Raw genomic sequence first — 19,367 nt, 5'->3', positions numbered from 1 at the left:
AGACACCTGAATGTGTAAATAGAGATTCAAATTGCGCCTACATTTGAAAACCATATTCTGGTTATAGTAATTTCTGAATGCTAGTAACAGAGTTATAGGATATTAGTAATGCAGAAAAATATGTAAACAAAAGTTAAAGTTATCCACAACACCACCTCCCAGAAATAAATACGGTTAATATTTTGATGCATTTTTTACTTTGTATTAAACAACTGGTAAGTTGAAGAGATGCTATTTTGTATAAACAATTTTATATTCTACTTTTCTTTAATACCCATATCATGACCATTTTTATTGTTTTTGAAAATTCTTTATAGTTTTTATACTGACCATACAACATAGTCAACCAGTTTTATTTCTAGTACAACTTTCAAATTACAACTTTTAGGAAACATTTTAATTTTAGGTGTATTATACTTTACTCGGGCACAGAAAATTTATTTTTTCTTTCCCAGTTGTTCCTATGGAAGCATTCAGAAATAGGCAATCAATAAACAAATACTTCATTATTCTGGTTTTTATATTCACTGGTTGAATGAGTAAACAAAAACTTATTTAGTTCCTAGTTTTCTCACTGGTAAATGGAGATGATAATAGTTTCTAATCTGTAGCAGTATTAAGGGTTCAGTTCAGTTCAGTTCAGTCGCTCAGTCGTGTCCGACTCTTTGCGACCCCATGAATCGCAGCACGCCAGGCCTCCCTGTCCATCACCAACTCCTGGAGTTCACTCAGACTCACATCCATCGAGTCAGTGATGCCATCCATCCATCTCATCCTCTGTCGTCCCCTTCTCCTCCTGTCCCCAATCCCTCCAACCATCAGAGTCTTTTCCAGTGAGTCAAATCTTCGCATGAGGTGGCCAAAGAACTGGAGTTTCAGCTTTAGCATCATTCCTTCCAAAGAAATCCCAGGGCTCATCTCCTTCAGAATGGACTGGTTGGATCTCCCTGCAGTCCAAGGGACTCTCAAGAATCTTCTCCAACACCACAGTTCAAAAGCATCAATTCTTAGGCGCTCAGCCTTCTTCACAGCCCAACTCTCACATCTATACATGACCCTGGAAAAACCATAGCCTTGACTACACAGACCTTTGTTGGCAAAGTAATGTCTCTGCTTTTGAATATGCTATCTAGGTTGGTCATAACTTTCCTTCCAAGGAGGAAGTGTCTTTTAATTTCATGGCTGCAGTCACCATCTGCAGTGATTTTGGAGTACCCCCAAAAAATAAAGTCTGACACTGTTTCCACTGTTTCCCCATCTATTTCCCATGAAGTGATGGGACCAGATGCCATGATCTTCGTTTTCTGAATGTTGAGCTTTAAGCCTACTTTTTCACTCTCCACTTTCACTTTCATCAAGAGGCTTTTTAGTTCCTCTTCACTTTCTGCCATAAGGGTAGTGTCTTCTGCATATCTGAGGTTATTGATATTTCTCCTGGCAATCTTGATTCCAGCTTGCGCTTCTTCCAGTCCAGCGTTTCTCATGATGTACTCTGCATAGAAGTTAAATAAGCAGGGTGACAATATATAGCCTTGACGTACTCCTTTTCATATTTGGAACCAGTCTGTTGTTCAATGTCCAGTTCTAACTGTTGCTTCCTGACCTGCATATAGGTTTCTCAAGAGGCAGGTCAGGTGCTCTGGTATTCCCATCTCTTTCAGAATTTCCCACAGTTTATTGTGATCCACACAGTCAAAGGCTTTGGAGAGGACTAAATACAGAACTGAGCACAATATCAGACATTGTCAATGTGCAGTCAATGCTGGATCCTTTCATATACATAATTATAATAGTAGTAATTATTATTACTATCCTCACTGTGGATCTCTATGCTCTGGTTTTAAGCTGTTTAGGAGATAACATGCTTTGGTGGAAAGATTACAATTTAGACTGACAATGTTGGGGATATGTGGGTAAGACACTTTTTGAAATGCTGGTAATTCTCTCATTTGCAAAGTGGGACTAGGCCATAAACACTTAATAAATAGTAGCTGTTTCTCAGCTTATAGATCCAATATTTCCTAGCAGATACATTTCTGATGAGCACTAGTGATAACTCATCTAAACGAATGATAGTTTAGTTAACCAAGTCACCCTCTTGTTCCTTAATTGCAAGGTAAACATGGCGGGAGGGATGGGGGGAGAAGCATGGATTGGGAGTTTGGGATTAGGAGATGCAAGTCAATACAGACACAACGGATAAATAAGCAAGGTCCTACTGTATATGACAAGGAACTACATTCAATATCCTATGATAAAACCTAATGGAGAAGAATTTTTTTAAAAATATGTAAATATATATATGTATTTATATATATTACTGAATCAGTTTGCTGTATAGCAGCAATACAACATTGTAAATCAACTATACTTTAATACAAGTAATAATAATTTTCAACTGTCTAAAGAGAACAATTGATACAAGTGATATATTGATACTTAATTTTGAAATGCGACCCCAGTATAATACAGGTTAGAAGATCATAATGAGTAGCATTCCTATTCTTTACTTCCACCCGCCTAAAAGGTATTGAATTTCCTTTTACCAAAAAAGAAATCAATTTTGTGGTCAAGATTATTATGAAATAAGTGAATTATCTGAACTATGTTGAAGCTGCCTGGAACTATCCAAATAGCTCTGATTCGGTCAGTTCAATTTATAGCAATAAAAAAAAATCAGCCAAACCAATGTAATGACATCATCCACTGAAGAAACTGCTTGAACCTCTATATAAAGCATAGTTCTTTCTACCTTTTATGCTCTGCTATGTACATCTCTGAATAAACAGGATTAAGATGACACAGCTATTTAACTCTCAAAATCCAAAAAGCATTCATTTGTAACTGCATTCCATTTCTTTCTGCTGCTGCTAAGTTGCTTCAGTCATGTCCAACTCTGTGTGACCCCATCATAGATGGCAGCCCACCAGGCTCCCCCAACCCCAGGATTCTCTAGGCAAGAATACTAGAGTGGGTTGCCATTTCCTTCCCCAATGCATGAAAATGAAAAATGAAAGTGAAGTCGCTCAGTCGTGCCTGACTCTTAGCAACCCCATGGACTGCAGCCTACCAGGCTCCTCCATCCATGGGATTTTCCAGGCAAGAGTAGTGGAGTGGGGTGCCATCGCCTTCCCTGAGTTTTGTTTCTTAGCACAGGCCTATGTGGTAGGGAGGGAGGAGGAGGCATGGCATGTCATATGGATTGGAAATATTTGACACAGATTACTGCATATATCCACAGGGTTATGTGGAATTATGCGGTCAACGGAAGTGTTATTAAAAATGTAAAGCCAGGCCTTTCTTCTTTCCTTAATCAGTAGTCATAGAGCCATTTGAAAAGGAAGTTGAGAAGTAGAATAAAGCTTCGTTTAACTTGTTTCCTCTCTTTTAGAGAAAATCAGCCTTCACTCTATACATTAAAAGTCAATGTTTTGCAAGTCTGAATGGAGTGTGTGAAAACAATATGAATTTGTAGACTATTAGCAAGGCCTATTCTATAATATTTCTATCATTTTTAACTGTCTAGTGGCAAAGGTGAAATGCAAGGAACAGTCATACAAATATCATTCAACCTAAATGTTATAAAGGATCCAGTCAATCTTATTTTGATCTCAAACTTAAATTCACATTAAAAAAAGAATGTAAAAACAGTCAAGATAGAATACAAACTTATTCTAGCTGAATAGACTATGCAATTAAAGACAAAGTAATGATGATCTGACCATTAATCAAGATAAAACAGTTTGTATTTTAGAAAATTAGGAGAAATTTTGCATGATTCTTCACAAATAGCACAGATAAAAGATACGAGAATTCAACGCGTGATTTTCCCTTGCAATACTGATGTCAATAAGGTGATAGAGTGGTGTTTCCCATTGGTACTGCATACATAGGGGATTGATCTCTATAAGTTCAGGATAATACCATGACTAATACCTTCATCAATATTAAGTCTAAGCAAATTTAAGCATACAGAATATACTTTCTGCACATAGCAGGCACTAAAATATAGAAGAAAAATTAAACTGATTCTAAAAATGTATCTATTTTCTTATCTCAAAGTGACTAACAATATAATGAATCAATTACAGTTGCTGACAAACACTATCTGTACTTGCAGAACTCAGCTGGGGGTGGAGGGTAAGCAATTTAGCCCCTCCCCCCCAGGAGACATCTCCTAATGTCTGGTGTCAATTTTTGTGGTCAAAACTGGAGGAGGCAAGATGTGCAGCTAGCATCGAATACATACAATATAGGGATGCTGCTTGAGATTCCATTTACAATGAGCAGGACAGCCTCTTTCCTGCCACGTCCAACAGTGAATTATCCGGCCAAAAAGATCAACGGTGTCAAGGAGGAGAGACTTTGATCTATACTGATATTCTCTGCTGCCAGAGTATAAAATGTGATTTGCTTTAAAACATTATTTTATTTTAGAAATATTAAAGAAAAGTAAGTAAAAAGAAAATAGAGATTAAGTGCCACAAACTAGAAAAACTGAAGGCAATGAGGTGATCTCGAGTGACATTGGAAGATCATGTGGGAGATGGAGGAGATTCTACCATCACGCTGAAAAGTTTGGGGCCAAGACCAGAATGAGTCCACACTGTTCTGTGATGAAGGGGGAACCACAACGTGTTCTCCAGTCATCTTATGACCTTGAATTGAGTACCTCCTCGGTAGCATGGTTTTAAATGAATTTGTGTCTCATTTCACCATAAACATGGTTGATGAAAGCTCAGCTGGAGAAACCCCCTTTCTGCTGCAGCCCTCAGACCTGCTTCTGGACCTCTCCCTGGGTTGTGTTGTAATAATCACTGCACCTGCTCTTTGAATGCTGACTCTAGCATTAGTAAATATGCATTATTTTGGGTCAACTAAAACCATCCCCTGTAATAGATGGACATAACATATCTGAATTTGGAGTAGAGGTTAATCAGAGGGGCCACTGAACCAGGTGTACTCAAATACTTGTAACAGTGAGTAAATTCAGTCACACTTTCACCTTCTCCTGCACAACACAGGAAAGCCTTATAAAATGATATCAGGACAGGAATGATCTTTTGAATTTAAACACAATGCCATAGGAAAGAGGATTTCCCTCCCAAGCACTGGAACATTTTCATTTCAAAATAATTGTAAGAAGGTACTTGTCCAATCTCTAGATTTATTTCGTATGGTACGCAAATGCGGTTGCTAGAGAGTTTAAAATAGCACAAACTAAATATATGCAACCTGATAAACAGTTGCTGAACTACAGGGAAGGAAGAACACTGCTTGAGGTTTTGCATGCTGTTGATTTGACCAAGTCTGGTAATTAATACAATCCACGTGGTGATATTTGGATTAGACGGTTAAATCACATTTATACAAATAAAGGTTTTATCCAGAGCCTAATTTTACCATAACTTTAAGAAACAAGTAATCGAGAGACTTTAATATAAGACCTAAAATTAAGGCCCAATAGTATGTACACTAACACCTAAGAAAAATGAGAAGGGTGTCAGGTAATTCAGATAACCTGCCGCCGACTTCGTCTCACACCCTGCTCCCATGCGTAAGGTCCCCCAGCCCAGACTGTTCCCTTAGCTCAGGGATGAGGCATCAAAGTGAAAGTGTTAGCCACTCATTCTTGTCTGACTCTGCAACCCCGTGGACTGTAGCCCACCAGGCTCCTCCGTCTATGTGATTTTCCAAGCAAAAATACTGGAGTGGGTTGCCACACCCTTCTCCAGGGGATCGTCCTGACCCAGGGGTGAGGCATAGTTCCTACCTATTTCTGAGCATTCAGGTTATGAAACCTTCATTCAGCACCTCAGTAATTACCTAGCTTAAGAATTATTTTTCAGGGAGCCATGAATATAAACCAGAGAAACTAAAGCAACCTAAAAAGGGATATACAATTCAAAACATTCCACAGATGAAGACTTTCCTCCTAGAAAAGATAATTATTTGGTGGAGCTTCCAGGTACCATAATTGGAATGTTTAAAGAAATTGGCGCAGGTCAGCTGCCATCTTTCTTAAGAACATTTCCCCAGGAACTGGAAATGAAGTGAATCATAGAACAGCTTCTTTACCTTCTCCCAAAACAATCATGAAGGCTGAAAGATCAACATGACACTGTTTGGAGCATAAGAAAATATCGGGTTGGCCAAAAAGCTCATTTCAACTTTTCTGTTACCTCCTTTGGACAAACTTGAATGAACCTTTTGGCCAATCCAATACTACATATGTTTTCCATCCATAATAGGAGTATAAAAAGGAAAACTGTGATAATTCTCTTCAAGTCTAGGTATAAATGATTGGACACTAGTTTAATAAGAATAAATAATCAAAGGTTTTAAAATGACTGATTTCTAATTTTTAAATGATATGTTCAAGTAATTGGGATTGTTAGAATTATAAAAGTCAGCTTATTAAATGATTATTTTATTATATTATTACTTTCAATTCATGAAGGTGATAATTGCCAATTTAAATATTTGTTCTTCTCTCCCCCTAGCTAAGCTAATTTAAATAGAGATAATTCAGACTAACAACTCAGGAATAGAAAATGAATTTAAAAAAAACTCAGTTTATATTTGCAACACTTTAAATTTTACTTCTTCCCTTGTATCAGACAAGAATTGTAAGAAAAATATTGATGAACTATATAACTGTAGCTTGAATTTTAATGCTGTTTGCAATTACCTAACATATATATAAGAATTAATATTTATGTAAAAAGGAGTTAAAAGATCTCAGGAGCTGAGATTTTCTTGGAAATACACTAAGGTTGATAAACATTCTGCACCAAAAAATGCAAAGAGAGGTTGAGTTGTATTGTTTTCAAGTTGTCCTTAAATGCATAAATTTTGACAATCAGTCATTTAAATTTTCCTACTGGACATTAGGGATATGCTATATTGTTGAGATATTTTTCTTGGTAAATATCTCCTTGTATAGGTTTTTACAGTGAAAACCATTAAGAATGTTTATAGTCACTGAAATCTACAAATAATATTTTATGCAGGTCACCACTGTGATTATAAAAAGTCCTAGTGAGTAGAGAAGAAGAAAAGAATAATTAATAAGAGGGGTGAGGTATCAAATGTCAAAGAGGAAGCATTGCTCCAGACTGCTTTGCAGGATTCCTACCTCTGCAATGAACCCCTTATGCAAATCACATAAATCTGTTAGTTTTGGCTTCCTCATTAGTAAAATAAGGGATTGGGCTGGAGGTCTCTTGGGAAGTTTTTCAAGTTCTGGTAGAGCACACATACATATCTTTGTTTTAATCAAAATGCCTTATTTGTAAATCACATTGAAGCATGGTTATTTTCATCATTTTATTATCTTCAGCAAGTTATAAAATATTATGCTTTGCTTTAATATGCTTATTTTTTCTTGGAAAATTATCTTGTGAAAAGAACTTTGGACTAACATTTTCAATAAAAATATATCATTTCTTATTCCACAATAATAGAAGTATATGATTATTCCTAATTTGGGGCTGCAAACATGGGGCTTATATGTTATTTGGTACTAATAATTTTAGTTTTCTTTAAATCAACACTGTTGATTTTATATGTGAACTCTTAAATTCTCAAGGGTAAGTTTAAAGTTAGATTTTGAAGTAAGCAATACAAGGAATATCTGTTTCTAAACCAGTGACTTACTAAATATTTTTCCAAAATATGAACTAACTGTCATTTGTGACTGCCTTGTACTTAAAGTAGAATGCTACACTTGCTATGTCTTCTCATTGAACAGATTCAACAGTATCTTGCAAGTAAATAAATTACACTCGAAAAAATTAATTAAATGCTGAAAGCTAGTATCTCCATAGACATGAAAAATGAGAATGCATTTCTTTGTTTTTCATACGGTAAATTTCCTTCCAATGCAAATGTCAGCCTCAAATGTCAATCTACGAATGAAACTAAGTACCTGACTTTTTACTACATAAAATGATGCTTGTTATGTTTTATATCTATACTTTTAGATTGTTAAAAAAGTAAAGACCATGACACAAATGATCCAGTACATTTTCACTAACTCAACAAATACCAGACAGCTGCAAGAATGATCAGTAGTGATGTTATCACCAGTGAGGTGATCCGCAACAGTTACTGAGTTGCTAAGTTGTGTCCAACTCTTTGCAACCCCATAGACTGCAGCATGCCAGGCTCCTCAATTCTCTACTATCTCTCAGAGTTTGCTCAAATTCATTTCCAGACCCATAATTAGATATACACAGTCTATTTCAAAGTATCCCAATTCCAGTTTGAAATACAACCTACTTTTTAAAGAATGGAATAACACTATTTGTGCTTGAATCAAAGTTTCATTTCTCTTAATAACAAGACTATTTCCGGTTATACACAGCAAATGCATTTATTTTTATCTAATTGCACACAAGCTAAAGATCACAGCATGTCCTTGCATATATAATATATTTGCATGACAATTTTAATTATCTCTTTACTATGTGTAACTTGACTTTGATAGCTATTAAATCTATTTTTTAAGAGATTTTTTTGATCTGGAACATTTTAAAAGTTTTTATTTAATTTGTTACAGTACTTCTTCTGTTTAATCTTTTAGCCTCATGGGTGGAACCTGCATCCCTGCATTGGAAGGCCAAGTCTTAACCACTGGGCAGTTAGTGCAGTCCCTATTAAATCTATGTTTATATTTCTGGAGAAGGAAATGGCAAACCACTCCAGTATGCTTGCCTGGAAAATTCCATGGACAGAGGACCCGGGTAGGCTGCAGTCCATGGGGTTGCAAAGAGTTGGGCACCACTGAGAGACTAAAACTTTATTAATTTACTTTCATTTACACATTACTTGATATAAAATTCAAGTAAATTAATAAGTGCGATATTCTTCCTTCTGATACTAAACTATTCATATTTCTAATCCATGAAGCATCCTCATGAAATTGTACTTTAAGATAACTTTAAATAGAAATAAAACAAAGTCTAGAAATGTTTAACTGGAGAAAGAAATACTGAAATACTGAGTTTTTAAGACTCTTTTGATACATCTATTAAGATATTCAGTTTAGCAATTATTTCAACATTCTGTGGGCCCCTTATATAACAGAATCATACTCTGTTCAACCAATGAAAGACTCTATACACCATCAAACAGTAATCAATTTTCACTGAGGGAATAAATTAGGTCTGTATCATTTAGATCAGACATTAGTTCAGTTCAGCAAACATAAATTGTATGCTGGGAATGTGCTAATTAGTGGAATGCAAATGACAGCTAAGATGACTCTCTGCCCTCTCCCTCCAATATCTTACAGTCTGCTATATTTTGGAATGTTTTGACAAATATCAAATATTTGATAAATAAATACCAGAAATATTTATTAGGTTGGTGCAAAAGTAAGTGCAGTTTTGCATTGCTGAACTTTGCCAGTTGATAAAGGAATACATTCTTAAATAAACATATTTATGTTGTACAGCATTTTAATGCTCATTTCTTGCCTTTTTTTTTTTTTTGCTAATGACATTACTTGTGGTGTATTTTACATTTATTTAGACTAGGGAAATTATGTTAGAAAAAAAAGAAAATTTGAGTGATTTTTTTATTTGAGTTAAAAAATGGGTCGTAAAGTAACAGAGATAACTCACAACATCAACAATTCATTTGGCCCAGGAACTGTTAATGAACATATAGTGCAATGGTGATTCAAGAAGTGTTGCAAAGGAGACAAGAGCCTTGAAGATGAGAAGCACAGTGGCAAGTCATTGAAAGCCAACAACAAGGAAATGAGAGGCTCATTGAAGCTGATCCTCTTATAACTACATGAGAATTTACCAAATAACTCAACATCACCCATTCTGTGGTGGTTTGGCATTTGAAGCAAATTGAAAAGGTGAAAAACCTCAATAAATGGGTACCTCTTGAGCTCACCAAAAATTAAAAAAAAAAAAATTGTCCTTTCAAAATGTCTTCTTTTATGTTTATCCAACAACAATGAACCATTTCTTGACTGGATTGTGACATGTGATGAAAAGGGGATTTTATACAATGACTGGCAACAACCAGCTCAGTGGCTGGACTGAGAAGAAGCTACAGAGCAATTCCCAACACCAAACTTGCACTAAAAAAAGGTCACAGTCACTGTTCGGTGGTTTGTTGCCTGTCTGATCCACCACAGCTTCCTGAATCCCGGTGAAACCATTGTATCTGAGAAGTATGCTCAGCAAATTGATGAGATGCACCAAAAACTGCAATGCCTGCAGACAGCATTTCTTCAGTAGAAAGGACCCACGTCTTCTCCACAACAATGCCTGACTGCATATCGCACGAGCAATGCTTCAAAAGTTGAACGAACTGGGCTACAGAGTTTTGCCTCATCCACCATATTCACCTGCCCTCTGTCAACCTGACTACCACTTCTTCAAGCCGTCTTGACAACTTTTTGCAGGGAAAATCCTTCCACAACCAGCAGGTGGCAGAAAATGTTTTCCAAGAGTTTGTCAAACCCCAAAGCACAGATTTTGTACACTACAAGAACAAACAAACTTATTTCTTATTGGCAAAAATGTGTTGATTGTAATGGTTCGTATTTTGTTTATAAAGATACGTTTGAGCCTAGTTATAATGATCTGATGTGAAGAGCCATCTCACTGGAGAAGACCCTGATTCTGGGAAAGATTGAGGACAGGAGGAGAATGGGACAACAGAAGCTGAGGTGGTTGGATGGCATCACCTACTCAATGGACATGAGTTTGAGCAAACTCCCGCAGATCGTGAAGGACCGAGAAGCCTGCCATGCTGCAGTCCATGGTGTTGCAAAGAGATGGACATGACTGAGCGACTGAATGACAATACAATGATTTAAACTTCATGCTCTGAAGTCACAAGTACATTTGCAACAACCTAATACACAGTATAATTGACTATGTAAAAATAAATTATGTGGCTCATTATAGAAATTCAGGAAAACCTTCTTCTTGGAAATCACATCTCAACTGAATCTTGGAGGATAAGACAAATTGATCAGGAGAATGATGGAGAGGGAGGATACTTTGAGTGAGTGCAAGTTACAGAAGCAGGTCAGATACTCAGAAAAAAGGACAGTTTGTATAGCGGAGCACAGAGTACAACATGCAAATGACACGATGTAGCAGCAGAGGTAATAGGACGGGCACTGTATTTCAAGCGAACAACTCAGACTTTCTAGGTAGGCTCGTAAAGTGCTTTAAGCAGAGGTGTGATAGGATCTGATTTGCATTTTAGATTTTAAATTAGTAGAATGCTTTACAAATACAATTCAACAAATGCTAATGAGATAGATGAATCTGTGTGATGATACATTGATTCCCAAAATTTAAACTTCATGAGTGTATGTGTATGTACGTATGTGTGCATCAGATGAACACAAAACACAACAATATAAGTATTATGCAAAATGAAACATCTAATGTAAACAGGAAAACATGGGTTGACATTCAGAAGTATTTCTTATTTCTCTGCCCAACTACACTGATCTTCATGGAAATTCTTACTTATCTCAATGAATAAATACTGCACTGGGTTGAATTACATTTCTCCCAAACACATAACCACCAAGAAAGTCAAAATGTGTCCTTACTTGGAAATAGGGTCTTTGCAGAGGTAATCAGTTCCTTCAAGATGAAGTCATACTGGGTAAGGGTGACTCCAGCGACTGATGTCCTTGTAGGACAGCCAAGTGAAGACACAGAGATAGAAATACAGAGGGAAGATGGTCATGTGAAGGTACAGAGACAGACACACAGAGGCAAGAGAGCCATGTAAAGATACTGAGACATAAATACATAGAGATAAGATACCCATGTGAGGATACAGAGACAGGCACACAGAGGGAAGACAACCATGTAAAGACAGAGGCAGGCATTGGAATGAAGCAGCAAGAGGTCACAGAACACCAAGAACTGCTGACAACCACCAGACGCTAGAAAGACTGATGCTTAAGCTGAAGCTCCAATACTTTGGCCACCTGATGCGAAGAACCAACTCATCAGAAAAGACTCTGATGTTGGAAAAGATTGGAGGTGGAAGAAGAAAGGGACAACAGAGGATGAGATGGTTGGATGGCATCACTGACTCAATGGAAATGAGTTTGAGTAAGCTCCAGGAGCTGGTGGTGGACAGGGAAGCCTGGCGTGCGGCAGTCCATGGGGTCACAAAGAGTTGGACACGACTGAGCTACTAAACACCACCACCATCAGATGCTAGAGGAGAGGTATGGGTCAGTTACTCCGAGTCTCCAGACAGAAACAACTATGCTAACACCTTAATTCCAGACTTATGTCTCCAGAACCATGAGAGAATAAATTTCTGTTGTCCTAAGCTCACAGTTCATAGTATTATTTTACAACAGCCCTTGGAACCTAATATACACACGCATGGCAGCATCTCCTGTCTAGGCTGCAAGGGCGCTAGGGGAGTAGACTGTGGTCCCAAGAAGAGGATATTCCCACTAGCACAGCATGAAGAGGACAAAACACTGTCCTGCTACTACTTGTATTTGCCATCCCCTCATATGCCTTCCTCCCCATCTGGCACTTATTTTCCACCTGGATTTGCATTGGGAAATATTTACAGGCTTTACTAGTTATTCATCCACACTGAATGCATACATAAAAATCACCTTGATTTCTGTGTACCCTGATTTGTGAAGGTGCTGCCTTACATTTATGGAGACTCTAGTTAAAAGCTAATTCAGTATATGCTATAAAAAAACACTCACTACTTTAATCAATAAACCATGCAGGGCTTTTGTAAGATGAATGTTTGAGTGTTTCAGCGATAACTGATTTTTGAAAGTTATTAGAATAAGACCTCTCCCTTCTGCCTCATGCAGTCCCTTTGGTACAGAGTAAGAAGATTAGCATCAGTGTTTGGGGAGCAAGCTTACTGAGTCAGAAGACATGAGGAATATCATTAAGTTTTTAAAATAACAGCATGCCCTTGTTTCAACTGAATTTGAGGGAAACCAAATGTAGAGGGAGCAGAATGATTTAAAATGAGTCAAAATTCATTGAAGTTGGAATACATATTACCATCAAGACAAGTCAGGAAACAAAAACAGCAGAGGTCCTAGAGGCTTAAAAGCAGTGGCCTGAAACTAAACTTCCTTCACCTGGAACAGAGTGAACTTCTTTCAGCCTTAAAAAGTACCTAATCTTTCAGATGACAGAGTGATTGTGGAAAGACCGCAGAGAAGAAAGTTGACAAATACAACGGGAATTACAGTAGGTATACACTCCCAAAGAAGCAGCAATCTAGTGATATTTTTTTCTTCTCTAGTTCTTCTGGAAAACTTTGAAGGAAAAGAAGAACAACCCCATTTCTTAACCTGCAGGTATAAGACAGATCTCAGACAAATCCCCTAAGGGGTTTCTTAGACGATGAGAAAAATCATTTTTCTGTGTGAGTGATGCAAGCCTAGATTCTCCTTGCTGGACCCTGGCAGAACTACTATTATTAAAGGGGTAAAATATGACTGTTTCTGACTGAAATTTCCCCTCTCAAAGATCCATAATTCCCTTATCACTGAAACCTTAAACAAAGCCCTTGAGACAAATCAATAGTCCAATAAATGAAAAAAAATAAAATAGAAAGCCATCTAAGGGTCCACTCTAGTCTGAATTCCAATACAAGTAAATTTATCACACAGTAACCTTCGAAATGCTTCCCATAATAAATATGTTTAACACATCATTTTCTTATTACAGACATGTATTTTTTCTTGGAAAAAAAAACATAAGTATATTTTACATTCTTCATACATAGATGTATGAGAAATAATGGGGTCTGGATATCAGTTAGAAAAATCACCTGGTTAGAAAAATAACTTGGAGAAGGAAATGGCAGCCCACTCCAGTTTTCTTTTCCGGAAATCCCATGAACAGAGGAGCCTGGAGGGCTACAGTCCATCATGGGGTTGCAAGAGAGTAGGACATGACTGAGTAACTATAAAGCAACAGCAACAGAGGAAAGACTAGTCATCAAAGTTTTGATAGTAGAGACAGTTCCCATGATGATTAAAGTATCATTTTCCAAACTAGGAAAAAAATTAGAGATTTCCATTAGAAATAAGTGTTACAGGCTGCTTAGATTATAAAAGGACACAAGAGGGAAATAAGAAGTAGTTGCTTTGGTTCTTATGATCTGTACCATCCAATATGGTAGCCAATGGTCACGCTAGTTAATCTCAAATTCAAATCAATGGAAATTAAATAAAGCTTAGTTCTCAATTGTCTTAACTACATTTCAAGTGCTCAATAACCATGAGTGGCTGTGTCTGGAGAAGATCTAGAACATTTACAACTTGGTATGAAGTTTTATCTTACTTTATGTGGTCAATTTATCATTTGCTCCACTGGCATCTATTGGCATAAATATTAATCCAGTTTCCCAACGTGTAGGATTTTTTCCTCTAGAGAGGTGTATATACTAGGAAAGCTAAGCTTCCTATTTAGCTTCAAGCATGTTTCCTTCTCATCTCGTGATTGCCGAGTACCAGGCTTGATGGAAAACCTCATGATAGCACTCGCTCACCTTTTTACAAAGCTACTTGACACGATTACAGAACACACTGTCATATTTTAAATCGCATCTGAGTCAATGGACTATACAACCTTTGGCACACTGCTTTTGCCATTTACTGTGGATTCGAAAGTACCTTCATTGACAGTGTTGGTTTTAAAATGGCTATGTCCAAAGAAAGCCATCTCAAAAGTAAGATGCATGTCTATATAGCATCATGAGGAAGAAAAAAAAAAAAAAAAGGCAGGGTTGGTTTTAAAAATTATTAGACAAACAAAAGACAATTCAACAGAAGTACGGGCATGGTTCTCAACAATTCCTTCAAAATAGAGGGTGTACAAATGACCAGTAAGGATAACCTCTTTAAAAACTTGAAAAATGTTCATTAAAACTAACCTTCATATAACGAACATGCACCACCACAGCTAAAACTTTCAAACATTCATTTCTAAATGGCGGACTTGTGGCACAAGGAGGGACTCTAGTACTTTGGTTCTGAGAGTCTAAATTGATCCAGCCATTAGGAAAATGCTGTGTATCCTAATTTGGTATTAACCCTTGCTAGGTCTATACCATGAAAAATGTCTATAGCAATTCTACTGAAATAGCCAACAACTGGAAACAACTCAATGTTTATCAACATGAAATGAATACATAATTGTAGAATAAGCATACAACAAAATAATATTACTCAGGAAAATAAATAAATACTTCAGATAACAAAATGGGTAATTTTTCACAAATATTATTTTGAACTAAAGAACTCAGAGGGGAAATAATGTGTAATTTATCATTTCATTTGTATGAAAATTTAAAATTAAAAAGACACACAAAAAAACCCTTAATCTATGGGGATAAAAATCAGGTGAATTTAAGTAGTAGTAACTCAGAGAAGGCTTGATGGCTGCTTCTGGGGTGTCAATATAATTCACTTATTGAGCTGGTGAATATCCCATGGAGTTTTTGTTAGAATTTAGGAATAGGAAAATAGTAGTGGGAGTGAGCTCTGGTTGTACCACCAGGATGTCTGGTTTCCCTTTCAGCTCAAGCACTCAGGCTGTGTATCTTTGGGCAAAATTTAACCCTCATAATTTGTAGCCCAACAGATACTTAGTCAGATGAGTCACTCAGTTGTGTCCGACTCTTGCGACCCCATGGACTGCAGCATGCCAGGCCTCCCTATCCATCACCAACTCCCAAAGTTTACTCAAATTCATGTCCATTGAGTCGGTGATCCTATCCAACCATCTCATCTTCAGTCATCCCCTTCTACTCCTGCCTTCGCTCTTTCCCAGCATTAGGGTCTTTTCAAATGAGTCAGCTCTTCCCATCAGGTGGGCAAAGTATTGGAGTTTCAGCCTCAACATCAGTCCTTCCAATGAACACCCAGAACTGGTCTTCTTTAGGATGGACTAGTTGGATCTCCTTGCAGTTCAAGGGACTCTCAAGAGTCTTCTCCAACACCACAGTTCAAAAGCATCATTTCTTCGGTGCTCAGTTTTCCTTATAGTCCAACTCTCACATCCATACATGACTACTGGAAGAACCATAGCCTTGACTAGACGGACCTTTGTTGGCAAAGTAATGTCTCTGCTTTTGAATATGCTATCTAGGTTGGTCATAACTTTCCTTCCAAGGAGTAAGCATCTTTTAATTTCATGGCTGCAGTCACCGTCAGCAGTGATTTTGGAGCCCAGAAAAATAAAATCTGTCACTGTTTCCCCATCTGTTTCCCATGAAGTGATGGGACCAGATGCCACGATCTTAGTTTTCTGAATGTTGAGCTTTAAGCCAACTTTTCCTCTTTCACTTTCATCAAGAGGCTCTTTAGTTCTTCCTCACTTTCTGCCATAAGGGTGGTATCATCTGCATATCTGAGGTTATTGATATTTCTCCTGGCAATCTTGATTCCAGCTTGTGCTTCTTCCAGCCCCGTTTCTCATGATGTTTCTCAATAGATACCACTACTGGAATAATTGCTCCACTTTGTCTCTCATACCATGTTTATCTTATTCCCTGTGATACTACTAACATTGAGCATATTTCATGATCCATGAAAATTGCTCAATAAATAATTATTAATAAAATAGATTATACATAGCATGTTTCCATGGAGAATATTACTTCTTTTTCATTTGTTGAAAGCTGAACATGTTTCTTAGAAAATATGTCATGCAGACAAAAATATCCCATTTTGTTTTAGCCCTCCCATTTCGATGATGACAGCTAGAATAAATGTGAACCCAGAGTTCTGTTCTTCCCTAATCTTCCCAGGTAGGTCAGTGGTAAAGAATCCACCTGCAAGGCAGAAGACCCGGGTTCAATCCCTGGGTTGGGAAGAGACCCTGGAGGAAGAAACGGCTACTCCAGGATTCTTTCAGAGTCAGACAGAATTGAAGGACTAAACACACACACAAGAAATATGATTTGGTCATCATTATAGTTACTAAATTCATACAGAGGTGAAATTTTTATATAGTTTTTATTTTAAACTATCAAATGTTTTGTTACTTTTTATAAAGGTTTTCCAATAGGACATTTGCATTTTCTGATTGCAGTTAAGCTTTTGTTGTTATGGGTCTGTAGGCAGTGGTGGGGGAAAGTCTAGTAGGAAATTCCTTCTTGAAGCTGATCTAATTCCCAATGCTGTGTGTATCCAGCCTCGCCTTTCCCAGCCAATTAGAACAGGAAGAAAAGCTTCCTGGGAGGAGAGGACCATTTTACCAGACAATTCATATTCTAAAGCTGGTGTTTGGAGGAATTCCCTGGTGATCCACTGATTAGGACTCAGCACTTTTACTGCCAAGGACATGGGTTCAGTCCCTGGTCAGAGAACTAAGATCCTGCAAGCCACGCAGCACAGCCGGCAATAAAAATAAAGCCAGTGTCTGCAAATCCTGTGTTTGCCAACTGAATGTGTAGTACCCACTAGCCTCAAAAAGCCTCAAGTAGTCTTTACAGTAATTGTGTGTTAGGAATGCCTTCACAGAAACAAATAGGCAAAGATCCATCTTTTCCAGAAGCTACCATCAACCTCGGGCCTGAAAGGAGTTCCACAGATAATGTTTAGAAGAATCTGAGGTCACAGTCAAGGAGACAGATGAGCATAAAGATGAGGACAAGAAGGCTAGGCAGACAAGGATGTTAAGAAGAAGAAATGAAGGTCTACAGTTCAGCACAGGGAACTCTACTCAGTGCTCCGTGGTAACCTAGATGGGAAGGAAATTCAAAACAAGAGGGGGTATGTGCATACCTGTGGCTTATTCACCGTGCTGTGCAGCAGAAGATAATGTAACACTGTAAAGCAACTATACTCTTATATATATATATATAAAATAAAAAAGGAGGACCAAGAGGAGGAGGAAAGAAATACCCCTAACAAAACTGGCTGAAACAGACAGTAGAATGACAATCCCTAAAAATTCATACAATGAAATCATTAGACATAGATGTGATGACTAAAAAAATACAAAAAGATAATAAAAAACACAACTAAAGGAGAAGAAACTCTTCAGGTAACCGAGTAAGTTTTTAAAAGGAACAAATAAAACTTGTAGACTTATAAAATATAATTGACATCAAAACTCAGGGGTTGGTTTTAAAAAGAACAAAAGGTGAAATTGAAAAGAAGCAGAAGGAAGTTCTTAAGACTATTTTCAAAATCCATTCCAAAGAGTCAGAAAGATGGATAAAAGCACAGGTTTCTACTTTTCAGATATTTCAAAAGGCCTCATGCATTTTTATTAATAAGCTCTGCTGTGTTCGTACACTTAACAACAATCATTTCCCAAATCCTCTACTAAAGGTATTATTTGTTTATTCTTATACGCGTGTTTGTGTAAAAATGTAAATATATATTTAAAACATATGACCAACTTGATATGTTTTTTATATAAAGATACATGGCAATTCACTGTCAGAGAAAGCAACTAAAATAATTCAAAATAATGAAATTACCAACTAAACGGAGATGGCAAAACCCCACCACCAATTTCCACAGTATGGTACTTACAGTAAGAACAGCCATAGACCTCAATCCTGAGCCCAATGCGGCCTTCTCCGTTCCAATCCAGAGGCACAAAGCGGACATAGCGGGCGATGACAGGATGCTGTAAATCGTGCCGGACAACACTATCAGAGTTGACGTTCCCAGGAAATGCCTGGCAAAAAAAAAAAAAGAGAGAGAGAGATTTGAAAATTAGGGCAAACTACTTTAGAAACCACCACGTACTCTATGTGCTGAAATAAATTTAAACTGTCTTATGCAATGGAGGTATTTTATATTCTCTAAACCATAAACTAATTGAAAAAAGCTTCCATACTTTCTTTATTTGAAAAACAGGGCCAATTTTAAATGCGAGCTAGGACAAAGTTTCCACGGGTTCTTTCATATGTAGAAATGCACACACATGTTAAAAGAATGAAACACTCTGACGTACACTGCAGTATCCAGTAAACAATTATGAGTTCTATTATTTTACATTTAAACTATGCAGTATGCATTTTTTTAAACACACTCCAACCATATTTCTTGCTTTTTAAAAATCTTCTTTTCATGACTACCCATGGCATCATCAGAAATCTGAAAAAATCTTTTCAACATTGAGTTTGGCAAAAAGAGCAACTGAATACACTGTGCAGAGGTCAGGGACTTCTACATTTTATTAGCATAACTATATGTGAACATATTTATTTCATATGTCTTATTAATAGAAGATGTTGTCAAGAATTATTTGCCACAATTTTTTTTTATGTTGAAAGGTCATATTGTCTATTTTTTTTTTTTTTTTTGGCAGAGAACAAAAGGATTTTCTTTGGTCATGGCC

General features: G+C 37.1%; 1 protein-coding gene across 1 annotated transcript in view; it reads right to left on the bottom strand.

The window, feature by feature from the left end:
• Positions 1 to 19,367, bottom strand: part of CNTNAP2 (contactin associated protein 2) — a 1,639,050-nt gene that overhangs the window by 1,363,522 nt on the left and 256,161 nt on the right. Inside the window, exon 4 of the mRNA XM_070787139.1 lies at positions 18,554 to 18,701. Coding sequence (XP_070643240.1) covers positions 18,554 to 18,701 — 148 coding nt within the window. The remainder of the gene's footprint in view (positions 1 to 18,553; positions 18,702 to 19,367) is intronic.

This window comes from Bos indicus, chromosome 4, assembly GCF_029378745.1.
Source record: "Bos indicus isolate NIAB-ARS_2022 breed Sahiwal x Tharparkar chromosome 4, NIAB-ARS_B.indTharparkar_mat_pri_1.0, whole genome shotgun sequence".
In the NCBI taxonomy this organism is placed as follows: Eukaryota; Metazoa; Chordata; class Mammalia; order Artiodactyla; family Bovidae; genus Bos; species Bos indicus.
The sequence above is the reverse complement of the archived record's forward strand: the minus strand, read 5'-3'. Positions and strand labels throughout refer to the sequence as shown.